The 22,478-nt window shown below is 40.2% G+C and overlaps 2 protein-coding genes across 3 annotated transcripts in view; both read right to left on the bottom strand.

Moving 5' to 3' along the window:
• Nucleotides 1-12,112, bottom strand: part of ddx18 (DEAD (Asp-Glu-Ala-Asp) box polypeptide 18) — a 41,668-nt gene extending 29,556 nt beyond the window's left edge. The window contains exons 1-5 of one of the 2 annotated variants that reach the window (XM_061926339.2): nucleotides 11,973-12,112; nucleotides 11,515-11,735; nucleotides 4,407-4,559; nucleotides 4,203-4,337; nucleotides 2,240-2,375 (exon numbers count right to left, since the gene is read on the bottom strand). In XM_061926339.2, the coding sequence (XP_061782323.1) occupies nucleotides 2,240-2,375; nucleotides 4,203-4,337; nucleotides 4,407-4,559; nucleotides 11,515-11,735; nucleotides 11,973-12,022 (695 nt within the window). In that variant the 5' untranslated portion in view covers nucleotides 12,023-12,112. The remainder of the gene's footprint in view (nucleotides 1-2,239; nucleotides 2,376-4,202; nucleotides 4,338-4,406; nucleotides 4,560-11,514; nucleotides 11,736-11,972) is intronic. The other variant, XM_061926340.2, reaches the window with a different exon arrangement.
• Nucleotides 12,113-15,503: 3,391 nt separating this feature from the next.
• Nucleotides 15,504-22,478, bottom strand: LOC133574266 (uncharacterized). Its single transcript, XM_061926369.1, has 3 exons — nucleotides 22,198-22,478; nucleotides 16,349-16,506; nucleotides 15,504-16,272 (listed from the first exon to the last, which is right to left on the bottom strand). The coding sequence occupies exons 1-3, from the start codon at nucleotides 22,421-22,423 to the stop codon at nucleotides 15,592-15,594; spliced, it is 1,065 nt and encodes a 354-aa protein (XP_061782353.1). The 5' UTR covers nucleotides 22,424-22,478; the 3' UTR covers nucleotides 15,504-15,591.

Genomic DNA, 22,478 nt, shown 5'->3' with positions numbered 1-22,478 from the left:
CCACCAAACCAACATGGCTACTGTGCAGCAAACAGAGAGCGAACTATCGGAGTACACAAGGGGCCTAGAGCTTACCATTAAAAGCAGATACGAGCAAAAAAATCTAAATATGCAAAGGAATCTATCCCTATACGTTATCAAATAAAAGATTTGTCAAATGAGCTGATTGTCTGTTGTGTTCCCAGACATGTCGAACCATCTGGTGCTCCAGACATTATTCTACGCGACAAAACAGATGACAACTTGGAAAAGCACAAAGGTCTACAACTTGTTTGTGTGTGGCCCCAGTCAAGGAAATTGGTATTAATAATTAAAGGCTTAGTGGCCACATGCGTGGACAGCATCTTTTAGCTCTTATTTCCAAAATTGTGTACACTACTGAATTGGGGTCTTATGGCCGCTTCTGTCGACACTCATACTGCCATCTGGTGGTGTCAGAAGAGTATAATATACAAAGGAATTTGGAAAAAAAAGTGTACAAATAAGAATTAGCATGTCACTAAACATGAAGTACACATTTGTTACTTATGGACTAAGTACATCATATCAAAAGATGATTCTTAGTTTTTATTCTAATTAGGGTCCAATAAGCCCAAATAGCAAAGAGAAATAAAAAAAGCATGTAAACAAACAGCTTGGGCTTTAAGAGGTTAAGACTCTCCCGGATAAATCATGCATTGTTTTTACTCGGGTAAAGTTGCATTTCATGATTTAACTTTGCGTCTACAACAATGTTTGTTATTGCCTTATTGTTGTTGCACACATCATTTACAAGTAGCGTGCTTTTCCATGTCTTTATTAAAATATATCCATAGATGTCAACATTGTGTATGTGCTAAAAAACTTCATTTATGATTGCTGCCTTTGGTAAATGCTTAACTCTTTTAGGTTTTAATCACATTTGCTTTCTTTTATTTATACTCGCCGAGTTGGTGGTTTGCAAAACACTCGTGGCAAATATGCATTTTTAGAACTCCGAAACAAGATAAAATACAAATGATATCTATATTACTTACATATGAAAAACTAAACGGTTAACGTATATCAAACAAACCTTTAAAGTGATCACTGCAAATTTACAGAAAAAACTGTGTTCTTTGACTCTGCTCCCTTGGACTAAATCTTGGCATCTTTCACCCTTCTTGATTACTTCTCAAAGAATTCTGAAGAAGCGTTAATCCTTTTTTGTTCCAGCAGCCTAAAACAACACAAGTATACAGCATTTTTCTTCGAGAAAGGCAAAATGCCGCCCAGAATGCTATGACAAGAGACGCTCCCTGGCTGACTTATTCGAGTCTCACATATTAAATGAGCCAGACGTGACGTCTGGAAGAAAAGACTCCATATCCTGTGTCAATTGAGGACTTGAATGATAACAACAAATAACAAGTCAATGTTCCTCATTATTGTGATAGAAGATGAAATAAAATTATGAATTAAAATAAATCCAAGACCTCAAATGATTGTATGATATGGAAACGCTAAAAGGATTAAAGAAGATTTCAGAACCATTAATGTCCCTAGTGTGTGAATGTTGTCTATAATTGAAAATTTACTTGACACATTGGACAAATTTATGAATTAAAGCAGGACTCATGCGGACTACCATTACAGATATCATCTTGTGTGAAGAACAAATGCTACTTTTACTCCAGTTTAATTGGGAATGGGCAATATGGCCTAAAACCTATATACAACATTTGTGACATTTTCCAATTTGTGACGCCAACAGATATCTCCATATATAGTAGAGATTTATCTGAAGAGCCTTGAATGTGTCTGCCATTGTATTTCAACGTTAAAGCCAATAAGTTCCTTATTTTTACCTATCCTCTTGTTGTGGGGCAGACTGGCTTGTACATGCACATGCATATTCCTTTGTTATCACTTCTAATACAAAGTAGCGTATAGTTCTAACTCATATCTGTCAGTAGACCCAATGTGGAAGCGCTAAAAACTAAAACACGGCTGATGACATGAAGAGCGGGAGGCATTGGCACAAACATGACCGCCCACAAAACGGTTCATTCTAAGGAGATAGTCAGAAAGTGGCTAGACAATGGTCTGTAAAACAAAATCTATGCACCATTTCGACCAAAGCACAAATGTCATGTAGACCACTACAAAGTATTTTAAATGTAGACAAACATCATAATATGATCCCTTTAAAAGGATGCACACAAGTCACAAACCCAATAATAAGAAAGTGGTTACAACTAAATGACAATCAGATGCCCACCTTCCTTCCAGCAACGGGCGAATGCTTTTGTGCTGGATCTCTGTCATGTGTTCAAAACCCATCTCCTTCACTCCTTTCAGTGTGTTCTCACTCACGAGATCAGCGAGAGAAGCGAAAGATGTGTCCTCAAACGCACCTAACAGAAAATGTTAAGTTAGCAGAAGTGGTATTATAATGGTAGATGTTGATAGGGTAAAATGAGGGTGAGTTCAAGAAAACATGTCCTTGCAGTTCGTCATGTCAGACAAGTCGGGCGTGACTTGTCTCAAAAGACAACCACAATAAATTTATGTGTGCCTTGATTGACACCCTTTTCATGATAGAAACATTGAAAGGGCAACACTTAAAGGCAACAGTATTCAACAAAACTTTATTTTGCCTAATGGGTTTAAATGCATAATACAGAACAATTCAAAATGCAAAACATTTTAAAATCTAACCAACAATTCATACTTACCAAACAGTGCCATGTGTGATGTCTGTAGGAGTGTTTTCTTGCATATTTGTACGCGCTATCGTAATGTTCTCAAACTGCCGTCAAAAAACTTATATATATATATGTATATAAATATAAAATACACACACGCACATTCTAGGGTTGTCCCGATACCAACATTTTTTTCGATACTTTTAACTGCTTTTCTAAATAAAGGGTACCACAAACAATGGCATTATTGGCTTTATTTTAACAATGCAACTGCAATCGAAGAACACTTCTGTCCTTAAATGAAATACTGAACATACTAGACAACTTGTCTTTCAGTAGTAAGTAAGCAAACAAAGGCTCTTAATTTGGCTGCTGACGTATGCAGTAACATATTGTGTCATTTCGAATTCTGTTACATTGTCAAAATGATGAAGGACAAGCAGTAGAAAATTGATTATTAATCTCTTGCTCATTTACTGTTAATATCTGCTTACTTTCTGTTTTAACATGTTGTATCTACACTTCTGTTAAAATTTAATAATCACTTTTTCTTCTGTTTGGATACTTTACATTAGTTTTGGATGCTTCCACAAATTTGGGTATCAATCCGATACCAAGTAGTTACAGGATCATACATTGGTCAGATTTAAAGTCCTCATGTTTCCAGTGACATATTTCCTAAAGTTTATAAACATAATATACATTTTACAAAAAGTAAAAAATATTTTTTTTTATAAAGACAAAGCTTTGTGTCGTTACCGGCTTTATCTCATTGTGCTTCTTGCCGTTTTCCCAATTTTTGCTGGTGTTTTTTTGTTGTTGTTCTTTGTAATGTGCTTAGGGCCAATGACAATCGAGTCACAGACCACAGATGGCCCCTGTACCGCACTGTACCCCTGCTGTAGAAGCTAACTGTTTATAGCCACTATAGTCTTAGTACTGTAGTATATTTGTTCTGGTCACACATGGGACGCAAGTGACATGGTTTTTACATCAGCACCGGAATTATTAAAATCAGCTGTTCACTTGGTTGGTTATTCCTGTGTGATAAAAGGGGGTAAATGGGGAAGTCCTTCTTTAGCTGCCATCTTGTTTTATAATATATTACTGCCTTTGCATTTGTCAATAGTTACTTTTGTATTCACAATAAATCAACACAAAATCCGTACTTGGGTGCAATGTTCACGGAGTCTCGTATGCTTCCCGTCGCAGGTGAGCAATGATGGTCATGGACTCGTGGTTGAGGGAAGAGTTATTTGATGTTGGATGTTCGAAAATGTCCGATTTGTTGCAACTGGTCTGTTGATCACTCTCCGGCTGGGGGTGTCACTGATGTCATATCAATACTTATTTTTCTAATATTTTTGCGATCAACCGCTAGGGTCTAAAAGATGGTCTGGTCGATAGCGATAGACAAGTCGGCGACCCGTATAATATATAGTTTGTTATTGGGGAGTGGGGGGGAGAGGGAGTCTGAGAATACAACATTTTAAACATCTGAAAAGTTGACAGTGCAGGATTGGGTATTTTAAATACCTGTCAAACCAGATGGTAACTCAAGATCTCCCTCTTCTTCCTCTTTCTCCTCATCTTCCATTTCAGATGATTGTTCCTTATTGCCTTCTGGCTTCTCCTCGTTGACTTGATGCTGAGTTTTGGGTTTCTTCTCTGCTAAGATGAGATTGATATTCATTTGAGCAAGCACAGAAAACTGTTGTAATTACAGTTAAGTGGTGTTACCTGGCGATTCTGTAGCGTGAGGCACCTTTCTTTTCTTCTTCTTCTGCTGCTGCTTCAATGATTTTCCCTCAGCATTAGTTTGGGTTTCAGTTGGGTTGTCATTCTGCTTGTCCTTGCAAAGTTGGGTTTCTGCTTCTTCGTCCTGCAGTTTGTCTGACCGCACAATGAAAAAGGTTGCAAAATAACATCAAATGTTGACAATATTAATACAAATATACATACACTAACAGTCATTGCAATACAATATCCATAAGTCAAGTCTTAAACAGGGGTCCGCGCCCCACATGGTGTCCGTGTAGGTACTGCAGCGAAGGGGGTCAGTCGTAAATTTCTTGATGAATAAGCCTTTTTAAAATATTTCTATATTCCCCCACAATTTTTCACAATTGCAGGGTTTCCAGCAGCGCTTTGTTGTTAAGGCGGCCGCCTTAACAACAAAAAGCCACCGCCTAAACTAAAGTCTTAACAAGCTGCTCAGCTTAGTTCTGCCTCTGCCTGTCAGTTCGTCTCTGCAGCACCCAGCATTGTCCCACCCACAGCACCATCTGATTGGTTACACGCAGAGCGGTAACTGCCAATCAGCAGTGCGTATTCAGAGTGCATGGAGTCAGTGCTCCTGTAGTAGAGTGAGCAGAAAGGTGTTAAGCATTAGACAGCGGACTCTCCCCAAATTATAATAAACACTTCCAAGTCAACTACGAGTAACATCACTATGAGCCCGTTGACGTTCTAGAAACATAAGCAGCAGCTCAGCTCGCTCGCAGTCCTTGAAGTGAAGGCTAATTAGCTTTTAGCGTAACGTTAGCTCACTGTGCGGTGTGTGTGTGTGTTACGGACAGCAAAGCCCCGTCTGTCTGAGAGAAAGACAAGCATTATTGACCTACAGTTAACAACTAAGTTATTTCACTTTACCTTTCTCAGTGTTGATTGAGCTGTGTTGAAGCAGCAAAAAACGACATGTTAAATGAAGAGTTTCCTGACGCTGTCTCTGATCATTTCTATAATAATGTAACTGCATCATAAAGCCTACATGAACTCCATGGTGTTCAGGGATGAATAGTCTCTCCTATTGGTATTGTACTATTTTTCAGCTATAGTTACATTAATCATTAGTAATGTAGCAGCCTAGTTTTGAATGGCAGGGTCCCTGCTATCACATGTTGATAAAAATATAACATTCACATAATAAAAAACAAATACAGGCTTCCCAAATGCTGTAATAAATTAAGCATGATGAGTTGAGCATATGTCAGCATGTGGCCCCACTTTTAACTCTTTTTTTCCCCAAACGCTTATTGCAAACCCTTACTTACAGTAAGTCATTAATTTGACTTTGTAAGTCATTATTTTGACTAAGTAAGTCATTATTCTGTCATTATTTTGACTTAGTAAATTACTAAGTCATAATAATGACGTACTTAGTATCTCAGGTAACTAGAACTGTTTTGTTTTAACTTTACGTAAAAAATATCGAGATATATATTGTATATCGCCATTCAGCAAATGGAGCGGAAAACACAACCAAAAGATATAGGCTTCTTCATGCGACGAAGCCAGCCTACTTCACTGCAGTCTGTAGTCTATTGCCCCCCAGGCTGTGGTGGCAGCGACGGCGACAGACCGAGTTACACCGAGCCTTACACCCACCCACCCCCTTCCCCGGTCCCCTCCCCCTGGAGAGTCACCACCTTAACTAACACATTTTCTGGGAGAAACACTGAATTGTAACTATTAGAGGTGGGGGAAATAATCAATTTTAAGATGCATCGCAATTCAGACATAGGCGGATGTAAAATAGATTGGTAAACTTCAATAATCAATTATTTATTTTTTGTAAATAAAGTAATGCAGACAGTTCTAAAAATTTCGCTGACCGCAGCAAGCCACCTCACCGAAAGATCCGACCTGCTCCTTTATTTTAGGGCATTTACCGTATTTTCCGCACTATAAGGCGCACCTAAAAACCACACATTTTCTCAAAAGCTGACAGTGCGCCTTATAACCCGGTGCGCTTTATATATGGATAAATATTAAGATAAATAAATGATAAATGGGTTGTACTTGTATAGCGCTTTTCTACCTTCAAGGTACTCAAAGCGCTTTGACACTACTTCCACATTTACCCATTCACACACACATTCACACACTGATGGAGGGAGCTGCCATGCAAGGCGCTAACCAGCACCCATCAGGAGCAAGGGTGAAGTGTCTTGCTCAGGACACAACGGACATGACGAGGTTGGTACTAGGTGGGGATTGAACCAGGGACCCTCGGGTCGCGCACGGCCACTCTTCCACTGCGCCACGCCGTCCCTAAGATTCATTTTCATAAAGTTTCGGTCTCGCAACTTCGGTAAACAGCCGCCATCTTTTTTCCCCGTAGAAGAAGCGCGCGGTGCATGCTGGGATATGTGACGTTTCATTTCCATTTGTGTGTTTATGTAAAGACCCCAAAATGGCTCCTATTAAGTGTGTTGTCTGTCTAATTATAAATAATGCAGACGAGGCGTGTTAACTGAGTTCTCAACGTTTACTCACAGCGTGCTCATAACCACATTCTAACTCCCAGCATACAACAACGCTTCTCAGGGCTACCGCGCATGCTCGTCACTATCGTTGCATGCTGGGTAGTGTAGTTGTTATATTTGCTAGCTCATAACATCACATTAAGAGACACGCTTACGCGCTTAATTCAATACTCGCCGTCATTCCGGGTGGATTGACAAAAGACCTCCAGCCGCTAGATATTGGTGTCAACAGGGCATTCCAAGCTAGACTGCTAACTGCGTGGGAACAGTGGATGACAGAAGGCGAACACACGTGACGTTCACCAAGACAGGGAGGCAGGGAGACAGCGCCAGACGACATTTTGGATCCCACATTCGCCCAACTTTTCAATTCGGACAACGAAGGAGAATAATTCGAGGGATTTATGAATGAAGAATAACTTCAGAAAGTGAGCGTTATGTTTATTTTGTGTGTTGTGACATTAACGTTCGAGCAACATTATGTTGCTATTGCTCTGCACTATTTTGAATTTTACTATGTTTGTGATTGCACATTTGCGTACATTTTGGGAGTGAACAGAGTTGTTAGAACGCTGGTTTTTAATATATTATTAAAGTTTGACTGACCTATCTGACTGTTTTTTTTGACATTCCTTTAGCGCAGTTAGATGCGGCTTACAACACCGGGCGGCTTATAGGTGGACAAAGTTTTGAAATATGCCGTTCATTGAAGGCGCGGCTTTTAACCCAGGGCGCCTTATGGTGCGGAAAATACGGTATGTTCCAGTTTTGCACACATTTCCATTAATTTAATAAATGTAATGGGAATTAATTAAACTGTTTCTTATTACAAATGCGCTGTTGTTAAAAGTTGCAAGTGATGCATGCTTATATAGTGAAGCGAAAAGAATTGTAAAACTTCATCAATATACATAAATTAAAAATGCATCAATAATCAATTTTTAATCAATTTGTAGCTCCTGAATTGTAACCGTAATCGAATTGTGAGGTGCCAAAGATTCCCACCTCTAGTAAATATATTTGAATGCACATTAACATTGATAAAATTGTATATTATGGGCTGTTAAAAGTTTAAGTTTATTTCAAACATGTGTAAAGTTTCAATATGATACATTACATATATTTTTTTTTTAAATTTCCTTACAGCATTTTACTTCATTTCACTCCCTGTTCTCAAATTGTACATGGTTTACATCAAATCACCAAGTACAACAATTCTCTTCATAAACAGTTAAGTCACTTATGATTCACTTAATGAAATTAATGACATATCTTTGTCAATGAGTTCAAGACATTACCGTATTTTCCGCACTATAAGGCGCACCGGATTATTAGCCGCACCTTCTATGAATTACATATTTCATAATTTTGTCCACCAATAAGCCGCCCCGGACTAAAAGCCGCGCCTACGCTGCGCTAAAGTGAATGTCAAAAAAACGCTGCGCTAAAGTGAATGTCAAAAAAACAGTCAGATAGTTCAGTCAAACTTTAATAATATATTGAAAACCAGCGTTCTAACAACTCTGTCCCAAAATGTACGCAAATGTGCAATCACAAACATAGTAAAATTCAAAATGGTGTAGAACAATAGCAACATAATGTTGCTCGAACGTTAATGTCACAACACACAAAATAAACATAGCGCTCACCTTCTGAAGTTATTCTTCATTCGTAAATCCTTCGAATTCTTCGTCTTCGGTGTCCGAATTGAAAAGTTGGGCGAATACGGGATCCAAAATGGCCGGTTCCGTCTCGTCGAAGTCACCGGAGTCAGTGTCACTGTTGTCCAGCAGTTCTGTGAATCCTGCCTTCCGGAAAGGTCGGACCACAGTTGTGACCGAAACTATCTGCCCAGGCATTTACGATCCACTGGCAGATGTTGGCGTATGTCGACCGGCGCTGTCTGCCCGTCTTAGTGAAGGTGTGTTCGCCTTCGGAGCTGTGTGAAAACAGCCACCCGGCCTCTTCGCGTAAACTTCCCTTAACCACTCGCTCATCTTTTCTTCATCCATCCATCCCTTCGAGTTAGCTTTTATGATGACGCCGGCTGGAAAGGTCTCTTTTGGATGGGTGGAAGTTAGCATGGCAAGCTAGAACCACAGTGAAGGATGACTTCTCATTCCCTGTGGAGCGAATATTCACCGTACGTGCTCCCGTTCCACAGTGCGGTTCAGTTGCTGTGAAATACGGTAGTAATCCGTGTGCGGATGGAGAGATTGCGTCTTTTTATGAACCGGATCGTTTTGTAGGAGCCATTTTGTGGTCTTTACAGATGTAAACAGGAAATGAAACGTACGGTGATATCCGCGCGTTTTTTCTTCTTCTTCCGGGGGCGGGTGAAGCGCTTCCTGTTCTATGGGGGCGGGTGAAGCGCTTCCTGTTCTATGGGGGCGAGTGCTTTCCTTGGCGGTTGCTTGCGTAGAAGAAGAAGCGCTTCCTGTTCTACCGGGAAAAAAGATGGCGGCTGTTTACCGAAGTTGCGAGACCGAAACTTTATGAAAATGAATCGTAATAAAGCGCACCGGGTTATTAGGCGCACTGTCAGCTTTTGAGAAAAATTGTGGTTTTTAGGTGCGCCTTATAGTGCGGAAAATACGGTACTTGTAGTTTAAACAGTTTCTTCAACTGCATCATATTAGTTAATGGACTTCTTTGCTTAATTCATTCCATTATTTAATTCCACATACTGATATGATAAAGGTTTAAAGTGTTGTACATGCATACAAATGTTTTAAGTTAGATTTTTCAATAAAGTTACATTACTTCTCTTTTGTGGAGAAGAATTGTTGTACATTCTTGGGTAGCAGGTTATAGTTTGCTTTGTACAAAATTTTAACCTTTTGCAAATGCACCAAATCATGGAATTTCATAATTTTGTATTTAGTAAATAATGTGTTTGTATGTTCTCTATATCTAACATTATGTATTATCTAAAAGACCTTTTTTGTAACACGACTGTTAACAAGATATCAACTCTAAAACTATAGGAAGCAAACAGTAATTTCTGTTCAGTTTTTGTTAATGAGGCAGCCAGCTGTACTTCATACTGTGGTTACAACATCTGAAAGAAGAAGAGGATCTTATCCTTTCTGGCTAGCCTTGGACAATATTTTAAGAAGGTAGGAAATAGGGATGTAACGGTATAATGATAAACCACGGTACAATTCTGGATTTTTCCGATTTTCTAATACCTTTATGAGCCACTTCTTTCGAGACAATGAAAGCTCTTTCCTATCTTTCCATTTGAACGATTGGAACACCCAAGAACAGAGCAGCAATACAGCATTAACTACTCAAACTCGACACTCACTCTCACTTGTTTCAACGCTTCGCTCAAGCTGCTTGTTCATTGTGTGAATACATGGTGTTTACGTGACGTCACACATCCGGGTTATCCCGGGTCATCCGCCATCTTGGGAGGCAAACAAAACACACCTGGCCTAGTTGACACGCTTCACGATTATTGACAATAGCTTCGAGCAAACACTGGTGAGTTTTTCGAATACATTCAGTCACCATCAGTGTATATACATAAGTAGTCCATACACCACCAGTAACCCACTTAGTATGCTATACAGGCGCATAACAAGATGTGTGTGGGCTGGGGGTTATTGAGAGGGGGCATACTTTAAATTCATATATTTTCCATTTCAATCTGGGATTTAAGTGAAAAAAAATTGTCATACTCGTGAATTATATTTTATACTCTTCAGTTGGGCATTATCAAAACTAACAAATTGAATAAATTAACAAATTTATCACATATATAAATAAATATAAGTGGATGGGAGAGGACAGGCTTGGGCAGACTCCCCTTATCCTAAGGAGTCCGACGTGTCCTCGCTAAACACATGGTTTTAATGTACGTTATATATACATACCCTGCCCACTACAAGCACTTTCTCGTTTGCAGTCATGCTTTTAACGTCGCTGACCCATCCGTTAATAAACTGGTTGTACGCCTCCAGAGACTTGAATGCCCTCAATTCCTCCATTGTATAGGCACTGGTGTAATTGACGAGGTAGTTCAAAATGTCTATGTACGTTATGGCCGGGAGGCATTTGTGGTCATACGTGAAACTTTGTTTCGGCACTTCGTACGGGTCAACGCCTATGCATTGTGTCTTCTGGTTGTATCTTTCCAACGTCTGGTTGTCCAAGCCTTCTTTATACTTCTTTTTTGCTGGTTTCTCGGCCATTATGCATACGTTTGTGAACGGGTTCGTATATATGAATTTGCTGATGTTGTACCGGTGCGCTTGCCTTTCAAAATGGCGGATCGCGCGGAGCATCATGGGAAATCAGTCGGGCGTGAAAACTATGTATAACGCATATGACGTCATACGCAACCTAGCTATACATTATTTAAAGTTTATAGAGGGTACAGACGGTTAAGTAAACCCAATGTCATAAGTATTGCCCACAAACGCAATGGTACACGATTGCAGGTTGATTAGTTTACCTAAATCGTACTTAATGTGTATATTAAAGTGTATGGCATTCCCGATTTCAAGCTAACGAAGCTAAGGCTTAGCGTCGCTGCAAAGACAGGTAGCAAAACACTTGTATGTGTAACTTACCGAACTCTTTCTCTTCTCTCTGCGTCCGAAGTAACTTTCGTTCCTTATTTTTGTCATTTCTTTTTTGGATTTTTTTACGCAGAAGTTTCATCTGGAGGTCCGCCATGTTGACCACACACCACACGTGTATGCCACTGCAGCTTCTCAGGACCAGCTTAAGGAGCAGCCTGAAACTTGCCTGTATGAATATCAAGGACCCCACGAAGCTGCATGCAAACTTCCTAAAGGAAATATGCAGCAAATTAATACATACCTTCCATCCATCCATCCATTTCTCCACCGCTTGTCCCGTGATACATCAAAATTAATTTACAATCATCATTTCTAGTTATTCTATAAATTACCCTCTGTGTGAATGATCAATATTGTATCCATTTAAGTATATTGTCATTTATTTGACATGTTTTACAGTCTTTCTATTTAAATATACATCTATCTCAAATATTTGAAAACCATACTTAGGGTGATGCTGTAGTTCATAAATGTAAGCCGTCTTATATGGAGCCATGACTGGAGACGCCAGCACGTTGGAGTGCCCGTGCTAGCTATAAACGGATAGAACACGCAGACTTGAGCTGCGTGCCTACGGCTAGGCTAAGCTAGTGGGGGCAAAGTCAGGGTGTTCTAGCTATAAACGGATAGAACACGCAGACTTGATCTGCGTGCCTACGGCTAGGCTAAGCTAGTGGGGGCAAAGTCAGGGTGTTCTGTTGGGGGCGGGTCTGAGTATGTTTTGGTAATTGGGTTTTATTTTCATCAATTGAATGACAAAGCAAAACAACGATTGGTTTATTAGACATTCATTTTAAAATGCAAAAAATAAAATAAAAAATAAAAACGTTCTTTTTGGATAGGAGCATTTGGTAGCAATACCTACCTTTAGACTTAGACAACCTTTAATGATCCACAAGATGGATTGCTTTTCATTTTATATTTCATATTAGAAATATTAAAACAAACGGGAAAAACGGAAATAAAGACCAAAAGTGTGTTTACATTTTGAAATTATTTCAGACATGGCAAACGAAGACTGACATTTACTGAAATCTCAACGCACATAACAAAACAGATCAAACTGTCCATCCATCCATTTTCTACAGCTTGTCCCTCGTAGGGTTGCGGGGGTGAAGGTAGCGATTTTAAAGACAGAACTGCGGACCACCCTGTAAGAAAAAATACTGTGCTCAAATTTGTTGTACAAAACCCAAAACCAGTGAAGTTGGCACATTATGTAGCCTAATTTGTAAATAAAAACAGAATACAATGGTTTGCAAATCATTTTCAACTTCTATTCAATTGAATAGACTGCTAATACAAGATATTGAGAAACTAAATTTTTTTTGGCGAATAATCATTAACTTAGAATTTAATTGCAGCAACACATTGCAAAAAAGTTGGCACAGTGGCATTTTTACCACTGTGTTACATGGCCTTTCCTTTTAACAACACTCAGTAAACGTTTGGGAACTGAAGAGACCGATTTTTGAAGCTTTTCAGGTGGAATTATTTCCCATTCTTGCTTGATAAATGATAAATGATAAATGGGTTGTACTTGTATAGCGCTTTTCTACCTTCAAGGTACTCAAAGCGCTTTGACACTACTTCCACATTTACCCATTCACACACACATTCACACACTGATGGAGGGAGCTGCCATGCAACGCGCTAACCAGCACCCATCAGGAGCAAGGGTGAAGTGTCTTGCTCAGGACACAACGGACATGACGAGGTTGGTACTAGGTGGGGATTGAACCAGGGACCCTTGGGTTGCGCACGGCCACTCTTCCACTGCGCCACGCCGATGTACATCTTAAGTTGTTCAACAGTCCGGGGTCTCCGTTGTAGTATTTTAGGCTTCATATTGTGCCACACATTTTCAATGGGAGACAGGTCTGGACTACAGGCAGGCCAGTCTAGTACCCACACTCTTTTACTATGAACCCACAGTGTTGTAACACGTGACTTGGCATTGTCTTGCTGAATTAAGCAGTGGCATCCATGATAATGTTGCTTGGATGGCAACATATGTTGCTCCAAAACCTGTATGTACCTTTCCGAATTAATGGTGCTTTCACAGATGTGTAAGTTACCCATGCCTTGGGCACTAATACACCCCCGTACCATTACAGATGCTGACTTTTGAACTTTGCGCCTATAACAGTCCAGATGGTTGTTTTCCTCTTTGGTCCGGAGGACACGAAGTCCACAGTTTCCAAAAACAATTTGAAATGTGGACTCATCAGACCACAGAACACTTTTCCACTTTGTATCAGTCCATCTTAGATGAGCTCGGGCCCAGCAAAGCCGGCGGATTTTCTGGGTGTTGTTGATAAATGGCTTTCACTTTGCATAGTAGAGTTTTAACTTGCACTTACGGATGTTGCGACGAACTATAGTTACTGACAGTGGTTTTCTGACGTGTTCCTGAGACCATGTGGTGATATCCTTTACACCACTGGTGTTGGTTTTTGATGCGGTACCACCTGAGGGATCAAAGGTCACAGGCATTCAATGTTGGTTTTCAGCCTTACTGCTTACGTGCAGTGATTTCTCCAGATTTTCTGAACCTTTGAATGATATTACGGACCTTAGATGGTGAAATCCCTAAATTCCTTGCAATAGCTGGTTGAGAAATGTTGCTCTTAAACAATTTGCTCAGGCATTTGTTGACAAAGTGGTGACTCTCGCCCCATCCTTGTTTGTGAATGACTGAGCATTTAATTGAAGCTGCTTTTATACCCAATAATGGCACCCACCTGTTCCCAATTAGCCTGCTCACCTGTGGGATGTTCCAAATAAGTGTTTGATTAGCATTCCTCAACTTTCTCAGTCTTTTTTGCCCCTTCTGCCAGCTTTTTTAAAACATGTTGCAGGCATCAAATTCCAAATGAGCTAATATTTGCAAAAAAATGTTTTTCCAGTTCAAACGTTAAGTATCTTGTCTTTGCAGTCTATTCAATTGAATATAGGTTGAAAAGGATTTGCAAATCATTGTATTCTGTTTTTATTTACGATTTACACAATGTGCCAACTTCACTGGTTTTGGGTTTTGTATGATGCATGATTAAATCTTTTTTGCTTTGAATTTCCGGTGATATGTGCATGAAGATTTATGAAGATGTCAGACCTCATTGGGCCGTGTCCAATAGAATGACAACTTTTAATGTGGTCCATTCTGTGTAGGGCTTCAAATACATTGAAGCCAAGCACACGGGTATCGTAGTATCCCCACTTTTACTTTGAAAATAACATTTTCCGGAGTCAAAATATGAAAAAAAACATCCATTTTGGTCTGTTTTTCCACTTCTGTTTACTAGGGTTTTTAATTGTTGTTATATTAAATGTAAAATGAAAATCAAACCGATTTTAGATGTTGTTATTGCTCTTTGACAACCCAAAAAGAAAAAAAACTGTTTTTCAATTTTCCTTTAAAAAATAAACTTCAAATAAACTAGTCATGCTTTTGTTTTCCCATTTGCTCCCATGGGGCACAGCATTAGGCCTTGTTTTGTACAGTAGAGGTACTGACCTGTGTGAAGTTGGCCCCCTTTATCATTGCAAATATTAAGATAACATTGCCAGCCGTTAGAACAATATATGTTCTGTTAAACCACTAACTATAACATAAGCAAGCCTGTGGTGCTCTTGTTATGTCTTATGGTTAAAACAATGCAACTGTGAGCAAGTTGCAAACAGCCCCTTAAAATGTTGCAATAATTAAGTAAAGGAGTAATGTACTTTTACATTGGACACATCTAAAAACACATTTATGTATTTAATGTTAATTATAATTAAAGTATGTAATTTTTGACCCACTATAGATGTCACTTGTGCAAATAGTGTACAACTGGGACCTAGTTTAAAGTTTCAAACATATACGTTTATTACATGCATTTAGTCTTATTGGATTTAATCATTACATATTCAATCCAATTTGTGTATCAACTTAAGTTTGTAAAATGTATTTTTAAAAGAGTTTCAAAATAAGGTTATAGCACAGATATTTATTAAGAAATATATTACAGTAATAACAAAATCATGCATTCTTCAACATGATTAGTGAGCCTGACGAAAACATCATAGCACAGGAAGCTCCTCCTCCTCATGTTTAATCATATGCGGATCTATTTCTAATTTAATGTCAGGAACCTGGACCACAGCCTGAGGGACACTTGTATTGTTCATGTCGTCCGGTGCAGGACCCGCTTGGCTCCTGCATATCCTCCCGATGTGCTTCCCAGGCCCTTTGTTTCTTCTCCTAAGAGCTCTTTGCCAGCGTGACAGCGGAGGCCTGAAGGAGCTCTGTGGCGGTGCGCTTGCTCCTTGCTGCGTGAGGAATACTTGAACATGTCTCTGCATGTCCTCCTCCATGGCTTTGAACACCAGATCGGTGATGTCTCGGCGAAGTTTCATGAGCACCATTTGGTTTTTAATCTGTCGCATATCTGCCAGCATGATGTTGACAAACTGCTGGAGTACCTTCTCTTTGGGGACAATTGCTGCTGCTGATTGATTAGAAACATCTGGTGAACCTTCGTCACCCTGAGGGTCAACGCTTAAAGACGCGGCGTCTATGGGAATTGGACAGTAGGAAGGGTCTGAAGTGGACACGCCAGATAATAACCCGTCCTCATCTGGGTCTTGCAGCATCTCATGAGTTTCCCGTGGGCTACCAGATATACTTCCTGTCCCTTGCTCGAAACTCCCCTCAGTCTCCAGCTCCACGCCTTCCTCTTCATGATCATCAGACTTGTCTTCCTGCAAGACAATTGATTGGAGAGTTCAAATCAGCAGTGAGGCTCTACAGGGTAACACGTTGGTTTCTACTACTTACTGGATCGTAATCACTTTGTCTACCAACAATATACGGCTTCAGGAAGTCCAGTTTCTGTCTCAGCCTCCTTTGTCGAAGACTGTTGACCCGATCTGGGTGCCATGGTACCCTTCCGTACGGAGTTCGCAGAGATCTGGACCTTATTTCAAGGTCAGGTACTGGTGTGAAGAGATGTGAACAAGTCAACATGGAAAATGTGACTAAAAAGCTGGCATGTGAACAAAAATGGAAAAACTTAGCCTAAAATAATTCACAATAGTTATTAAAAGTCACATGATGCATATACTAGGGCTGCACGATTAATCAACAGAGGTTTTAATAAGTGTGATTATGTAACCGCAAGAGGCTGATTTCCGATCATTTGAGTGACAGACATGTTCGCCAAACAGAATTGTTGAGCCTCGTATTTGTTCATCTTTTGCTTCGAACAGGGACAAAGACATCTCGCTCTTTGCATTCTTCTCAGCACCTGAGGACGTTTTTTTTAACAGTAGAATTAACTGAACGCAGTGATCCCTCTTTTCAGTGTCATTCACAATCTTTGTCTTCTCGCGGGTGTAGAGCGGGGCGCCAGCTTTACACACACACACACACACCAGCGTCTTCACTGTCTAAGGAAATTGTCATTTTTTCATGTTGACAAAACCATGATGATTTTATTTCATCAGGCTTTTATTGAATCGGTTTTATCTTTTTGTCTGGTATCATGGTTTGGAGAGCTGCCTCTGAAGGAGAAACCGATTAAGCCAAATAATCATGTGGTCAAGTCGACTTATTGGTGAGCCTCTCCTGAGTTTGGAGTACCTGTACACCCGGCATGTACAGTGGATTGCCAACTCAATTAGAGCTGAAATCTCCCACACTCTTTATGGTGAGTTCCAGCTCCTCCCGTCTGGTCGGAGGCTTAGGGTCCCAAGATGCAGAACATCTCGGTATAGGAATAGCTTTGTTCCAGCCGCAGTAATTGTTTTAAACAAACTATAGCTATATTTCACATATTTATTCATTTGTATATACTTATTAATTCATGGTAGTTTTATCTTACTGTCCTTTACTAACTTTTACGCTGCCTCTTTTTATTGTTCATGTGATTTGTTCTTTCATTCTTCATTTCCTAGTCCTGGTCCTAGGCAGCCTGTTGAGTACTTTGTCATGTTTGTCATGTTGTGATCTGTTTTGTGTGGATACCTTTGTTTATTTTAATGAAAATGCATATGCCTTCCGGTAAAAATAAAGTCCAGGGTCGCTGCAGGTTTCAATATGTCAAATTTAAGACTTTTTAAGACTTTTTTAAGACGATCTTGAAAATAATTAAGTAAAATCAGAGGTCTAGAATGAATTTTAAGAGTATAAATTAATTTACTGCTCTTTCACATTGGAAAACAAAATGGTTAAACTAACTAAATACACCAGGAGCTTCTCTAGTGTAAACTAATTGAAAAAAATATTAAAAGTTAAAACGTTAAAGTACCCATGATTGCCAAACACACACTAGGTGTGGCGAAATTATTTTCTGCATTTGACCCATCATCCTTGATCACCCCCTGGGAGGTGAGGGGAGCAGTGATCAGCAGCGGTGGCCGCGCCAGGGAATCATTTTTGGTGATTTAACCCCCAATTCCAACCCTTGATGCTGAGTGCCAAGCAGGGAGGTTTTGATTGATTGATTGAAACTTTTATTAGTAGATTGCACAGTACAGTACATATTCCGTACAATTGACCACTAAATGGTAACACCCGAATAAGTTTTTCAACTTCTTTAAGTCGGGGTACACGTTAATCAATTCATGGTAGGTAATGGGTCCCATTTTTATAGTCTTTGGTATGACTCGGCCGGGGTTTGAACTCACAACCTAACAATCTCAGGGCGGACAAAACATATTAGCAAACATCGTAACAGCCAATTTTCAGATTTGCCATAGAAGTGTTTACCGTATTTTCCGCACTATAAGGCGCACCGGATTATTAGCCGCACCTTCAATGAATGGCATATTTCATAACTTTGTCCACCAATAAGCCGCCCCGGACTATAAGCCGCGCCTACGCTGCGCTAAAGGGAATGTCAAAAAAACAGTCAGATATGTCAGTCAAACTTTAATAATATATTAAAAACCAGCGTTCTAACAACTCTGTTCACTCCCAAAATGTACGCAAATGTGCAATCACAAACATAGTAAAATTCAAAATAGTGCAGAGCAATAGCAACATAATGTTGCTCGAACGTTAATGTCACAACACACAAAATAAACATAGCGCTCACTTTCTGAAGTTATTCTTCATTCGTAAATCCTTCGTCTTCGGTGTCCGAAGTGAAAAGTTGGGCAAATTTACGATCCACTGGCAGATGTTGGCGTCGTCTGGCGCTGCCTCCTCGTCTTAGTGAAGGTGTGTTCGCCTTCTGTCATCCATTGTTCCCACGCAGTTAGCAGTCTAGCTTCGAATGCCCTGTTGACACCAATATCTAGCGGCTGGAGGTCTTTTGTCAATCCACCCGGAATGACGGCGAGTATTGAATTAAGCGCGTAAGCGTGTCTCTCAATGTGCTGTTATGAGCTAGCAAATATAACAACTACACTACCCAGCATGCAACGATAGTTACGAGCATGCGCGGTAGCCCTGAGAAGCGTTGTTGTATGCTGGGAGTTAGAATGTGGTTATGAGCACGCTGCGAGTAAACGTTGAGAACTCAGTTAACACGCCTCGTCTGCATTATTTATAATTAGACAGACAACACACTTAATAGGAGCCATTTTGGGGTCTTTACATAAACACACAAATGGAAATGAAACGTCACATATCCCAGCATGCACCGCGCGCTTCTTCGTCATCCACTGTTCCCACGCAGTTAGCAGTCTAGCTTCGAATGCCCTGTTGACACCAATATCTAGCGGCTGGAGGTCTTTTGTCAATCCACCCGGAATGACGGCGAGTATTGAATTAAGCGCGTAAGCGTGTCTCTCAATGTGCTGTTATGAGCTAGCAAATATAACAACTACACTACCCAGCATGCAACGATAGTGACGAGCATGCGCGGTAGCCCTGAGAAGCGTTGTTGTATGCTGGGAGTTAGAATGTGGTTATGAGCACGCTGCGAGTAAACGTTGAGAACTCAGTTAACACGCCTCGTCTGCATTATTTATAATTAGACAGACAACACACTTAATAGGAGCCATTTTGGGGTCTTTACATAAACACACAAATGGAAATGAAACGTCACATATCCCAGCATGCACCGCGCGCTTCTTCTACGGGGAAAAAAGATGGCGGCTGTTTACCGTAGTTGCGAGACCTAAACTTTATGAAAATGAATCTTAATATTTATCCATATATAAAGCGCACCGGGTTATAAGGCGCACTGTCAGCTTTTGAGAAAATTTGTGGTTTTTAGGTGCGCCTTATAGTGCGGAAAATACGGTACTTGCAAAAAGTGCAGTGTGCATATCAAGTGTTTTCATGTAACATCAACATTAGCAATGGTAGAGGAAAGCACAACAATATATTGTCTGTGAAAGGGACAGTTAGCATCTCTGCTAAAGTTAAATGGTTAACTTTGGTAATGTTTTTTTCGGCTGTCAGAATTGAGCAAACTGATAAAAAAACATGCTAACTAAGCTGTCAACACACAGCAGTAGCTGGTGGTGTTTGATCAATTCTAACCGGGCAGCACAGTTAGTTCCGCTGTGTAGTTATGTTAAAGCGTCCTCTGCATCGACTGCAGCGCATCGTACGAGCTGCTGAGAAGGTGATTGGCTGCAGGCTCCCATCCCTCCAGGACCTGTTCTCTTCCAGGACCAGGAGGCGTGTGGGTCAGATCACAGCTGACTCTTCTCACCCTGGACACAAACTATTCTCTCTTTTCCTCTCAGGCAGGAGACTACGGTCCATCCAGACCCACACCTCCCGCCACCTGAACAGTTTTTTCCCCTCGGCCATCAGACTCACGAACAATAACAAGATCTGATGGTTCAGTTACAGCTCATTTTTATTCCTATTCTGTGTTATGTGTTTTATGTTGCATGATTGCACCAAGAAAAATTCCTAGTTTGTGAACCCGTTCTCAAACAATGGCAATAAAAACTATTCTGATTCTGAAAAATCGAAACATTTCAAAGCGAGACAGAAGTTTATGCATGTTTTAAATAAAAGTAACGTCAATAGATTTTAAAGACCTTTCAAAATCTTATTTAAGACCTTTTATGAGATTTTAGGAGAATTTTAGACATTTTAAGACCTTAAATTCAAATTATTGGATTTAACACTTTTTAAGACCCCGCGGAGACCCTGAAAGTCACTTGACACTTGATCAAATTTGGATGGATTTATTTTAGGAGTAAAATGCAATGAAAGGGCGAAATCCCTATTCGCTCATGTGCAACAGTTTTTTCCCCCCAAGTACCACGGTCTATTTACAGTATAGGCCCATCTGCAAGTAAATTTGTCGCACAGTACAGCCCTGGTATGTGTTGTTTCAAAACAAAATCGCTACAAGGAGGTATATATACCAATTTTACTAACAACATCTCTAACGATAAAGGCATTAACTTAATAATCCACATTTTGTATAATTACTATCACTAATAAGCAGTATAAGTAGTATAAAACAGTGTTGTTCCACCTTTTCTGAGCCAAGGCATATTTTTTTCATAGAAAAAATCCCGAGGCTCACAACCAGCAGAAATCATTGAAAAATAATACAAATAAAAAGTCGTTCTCGCAATTGTTGGATATTATTTCAAACCATAACCAACCATGCATCACTATAACTCTTGTCTTAAAGTAGGTGTACTGTCACGACCTGTCACAACACGCCGTGACTTATTTGGACTTTTTTTGGTGTTTTCCTGTGTGTAGTGTTTTAGTTCTTGTCTTGCGCTCCTATTTTGGTGGCTTTTCCTCTTTTGTTGGTACTTTCCTGTAGCAGTTTCATGTCTTCCTTGAACGATATTCCCCGCACCTGCTTTGTTTTAGCAATCAAGACTATGTAAGTTGTGCGGACGCTATCCTTCTTTGTGGGGACATTGTTGATTGTCATGTCATGTACGGATGTACATTGTGGACGCCGTCTGCTCCACACGCTGTAAGTCTTTGCTGTCGTCCAGCATTCTGTTATTGTCTACTTTGCAGCCAGTTCAGTTTTAGTTTCGTTTTGCATAGCCATCCCTAAGCTTCAATGCCTTTTCTTAGCGGCACTTGCCTCTTATTTATTTTAAGTGTTAGATACCTTTTTACCTACACGCTGCCTCCCGCATATTGTGATCACCACAAACCATGTTCCGGACATCTACAAAGCAATTAGCTACCTGCTGCCACCTACTGATATGGAAGAGTATTACACGGTTACTCTGCCGAGCTCTAGACAGCACAGACACTCAACAACGGCACATTTGCGGATTTTATTTACTGGTTTGCAAAAAATATTTTTAACCCAATTAGGTGAAATGACATAATCTCTCACAGCACACCAGACTGTATCTCACGGCACACTAATGTGCCGCGGCACAGTGGTTGAAAAACACTGGTCTAAAACACGGAAGTGTTGCCTCTATCTTCACACAGCACATAGCTCCGCCCCATCTGAAGACATGCTGGCTCTCGCGGCAGGGGAGACAAATATTTTTAGGGGTACAGAATCTCATTGGTTTCCATTGACAATCACATCAACATTACGCAGCAGCACAACTGTCACGTACCAACGCCACATATACATTCCAGTTCCGTGGGACACACTGGACTGCTTTAACACGTTCTCAAAACGGCATAGTATGTCTCGTAAGTAGAACAAATATACCAGGTAAATACCTAACACACGTAAATGTTTAGCATGCGAATAGAAACAACATTTCTCTTACTAGGTACGGTTGTCTCGGCGAGGTCAGGGTGGTGGCGGAAAAGGTGGCTGTGCATGTTGGTCGTGCCGCCCGTGTAGGGTATTTGCAGGAGACACATCTTACATACTGTAAAGTTTTTATCCACCTTTGTCCCATCCACACTGTAAAAGCCAAAGTGAGTCCACACTTTGGATTTAAACTTTGCTGGTGCATCTTTAATAATAAGTTTATGGCTCGAGTCCGCCATGATAAGCGTCGTTTGTTGTTTTTTTTTCTTCTTCTTCTGTGTTTTCGACACTACT

This window comes from Nerophis lumbriciformis, linkage group LG31 (assembly GCF_033978685.3).
Source record: "Nerophis lumbriciformis linkage group LG31, RoL_Nlum_v2.1, whole genome shotgun sequence".
NCBI lineage: Eukaryota > Metazoa > Chordata > Actinopteri > Syngnathiformes > Syngnathidae > Nerophis > Nerophis lumbriciformis.
Note: the sequence above shows the minus strand (reverse complement) of the source record. Positions and strands in the feature narration are given on the sequence as shown.

Excerpts from the sequence above, each read along its gene's own strand:
- LOC133574266 (XM_061926369.1), bottom strand. The coding sequence starts at position 22,423 with ATGGCGGACTCGAGCCATAAACTTATTATTAAAGATGCACCAGCAAAG. Across the intron at positions 16,507-22,197 it reads CGCCGAGACAACCGTACCTA|TACCTGACCTTGAAATAAGG; the intron begins GTAAGAGAAATG and ends TCTTCACACCAG. Across the intron at positions 16,273-16,348 it reads GACAAAGTGATTACGATCCA|GAAGACAAGTCTGATGATCA; the intron begins GTAAGTAGTAGA and ends ATTGTCTTGCAG.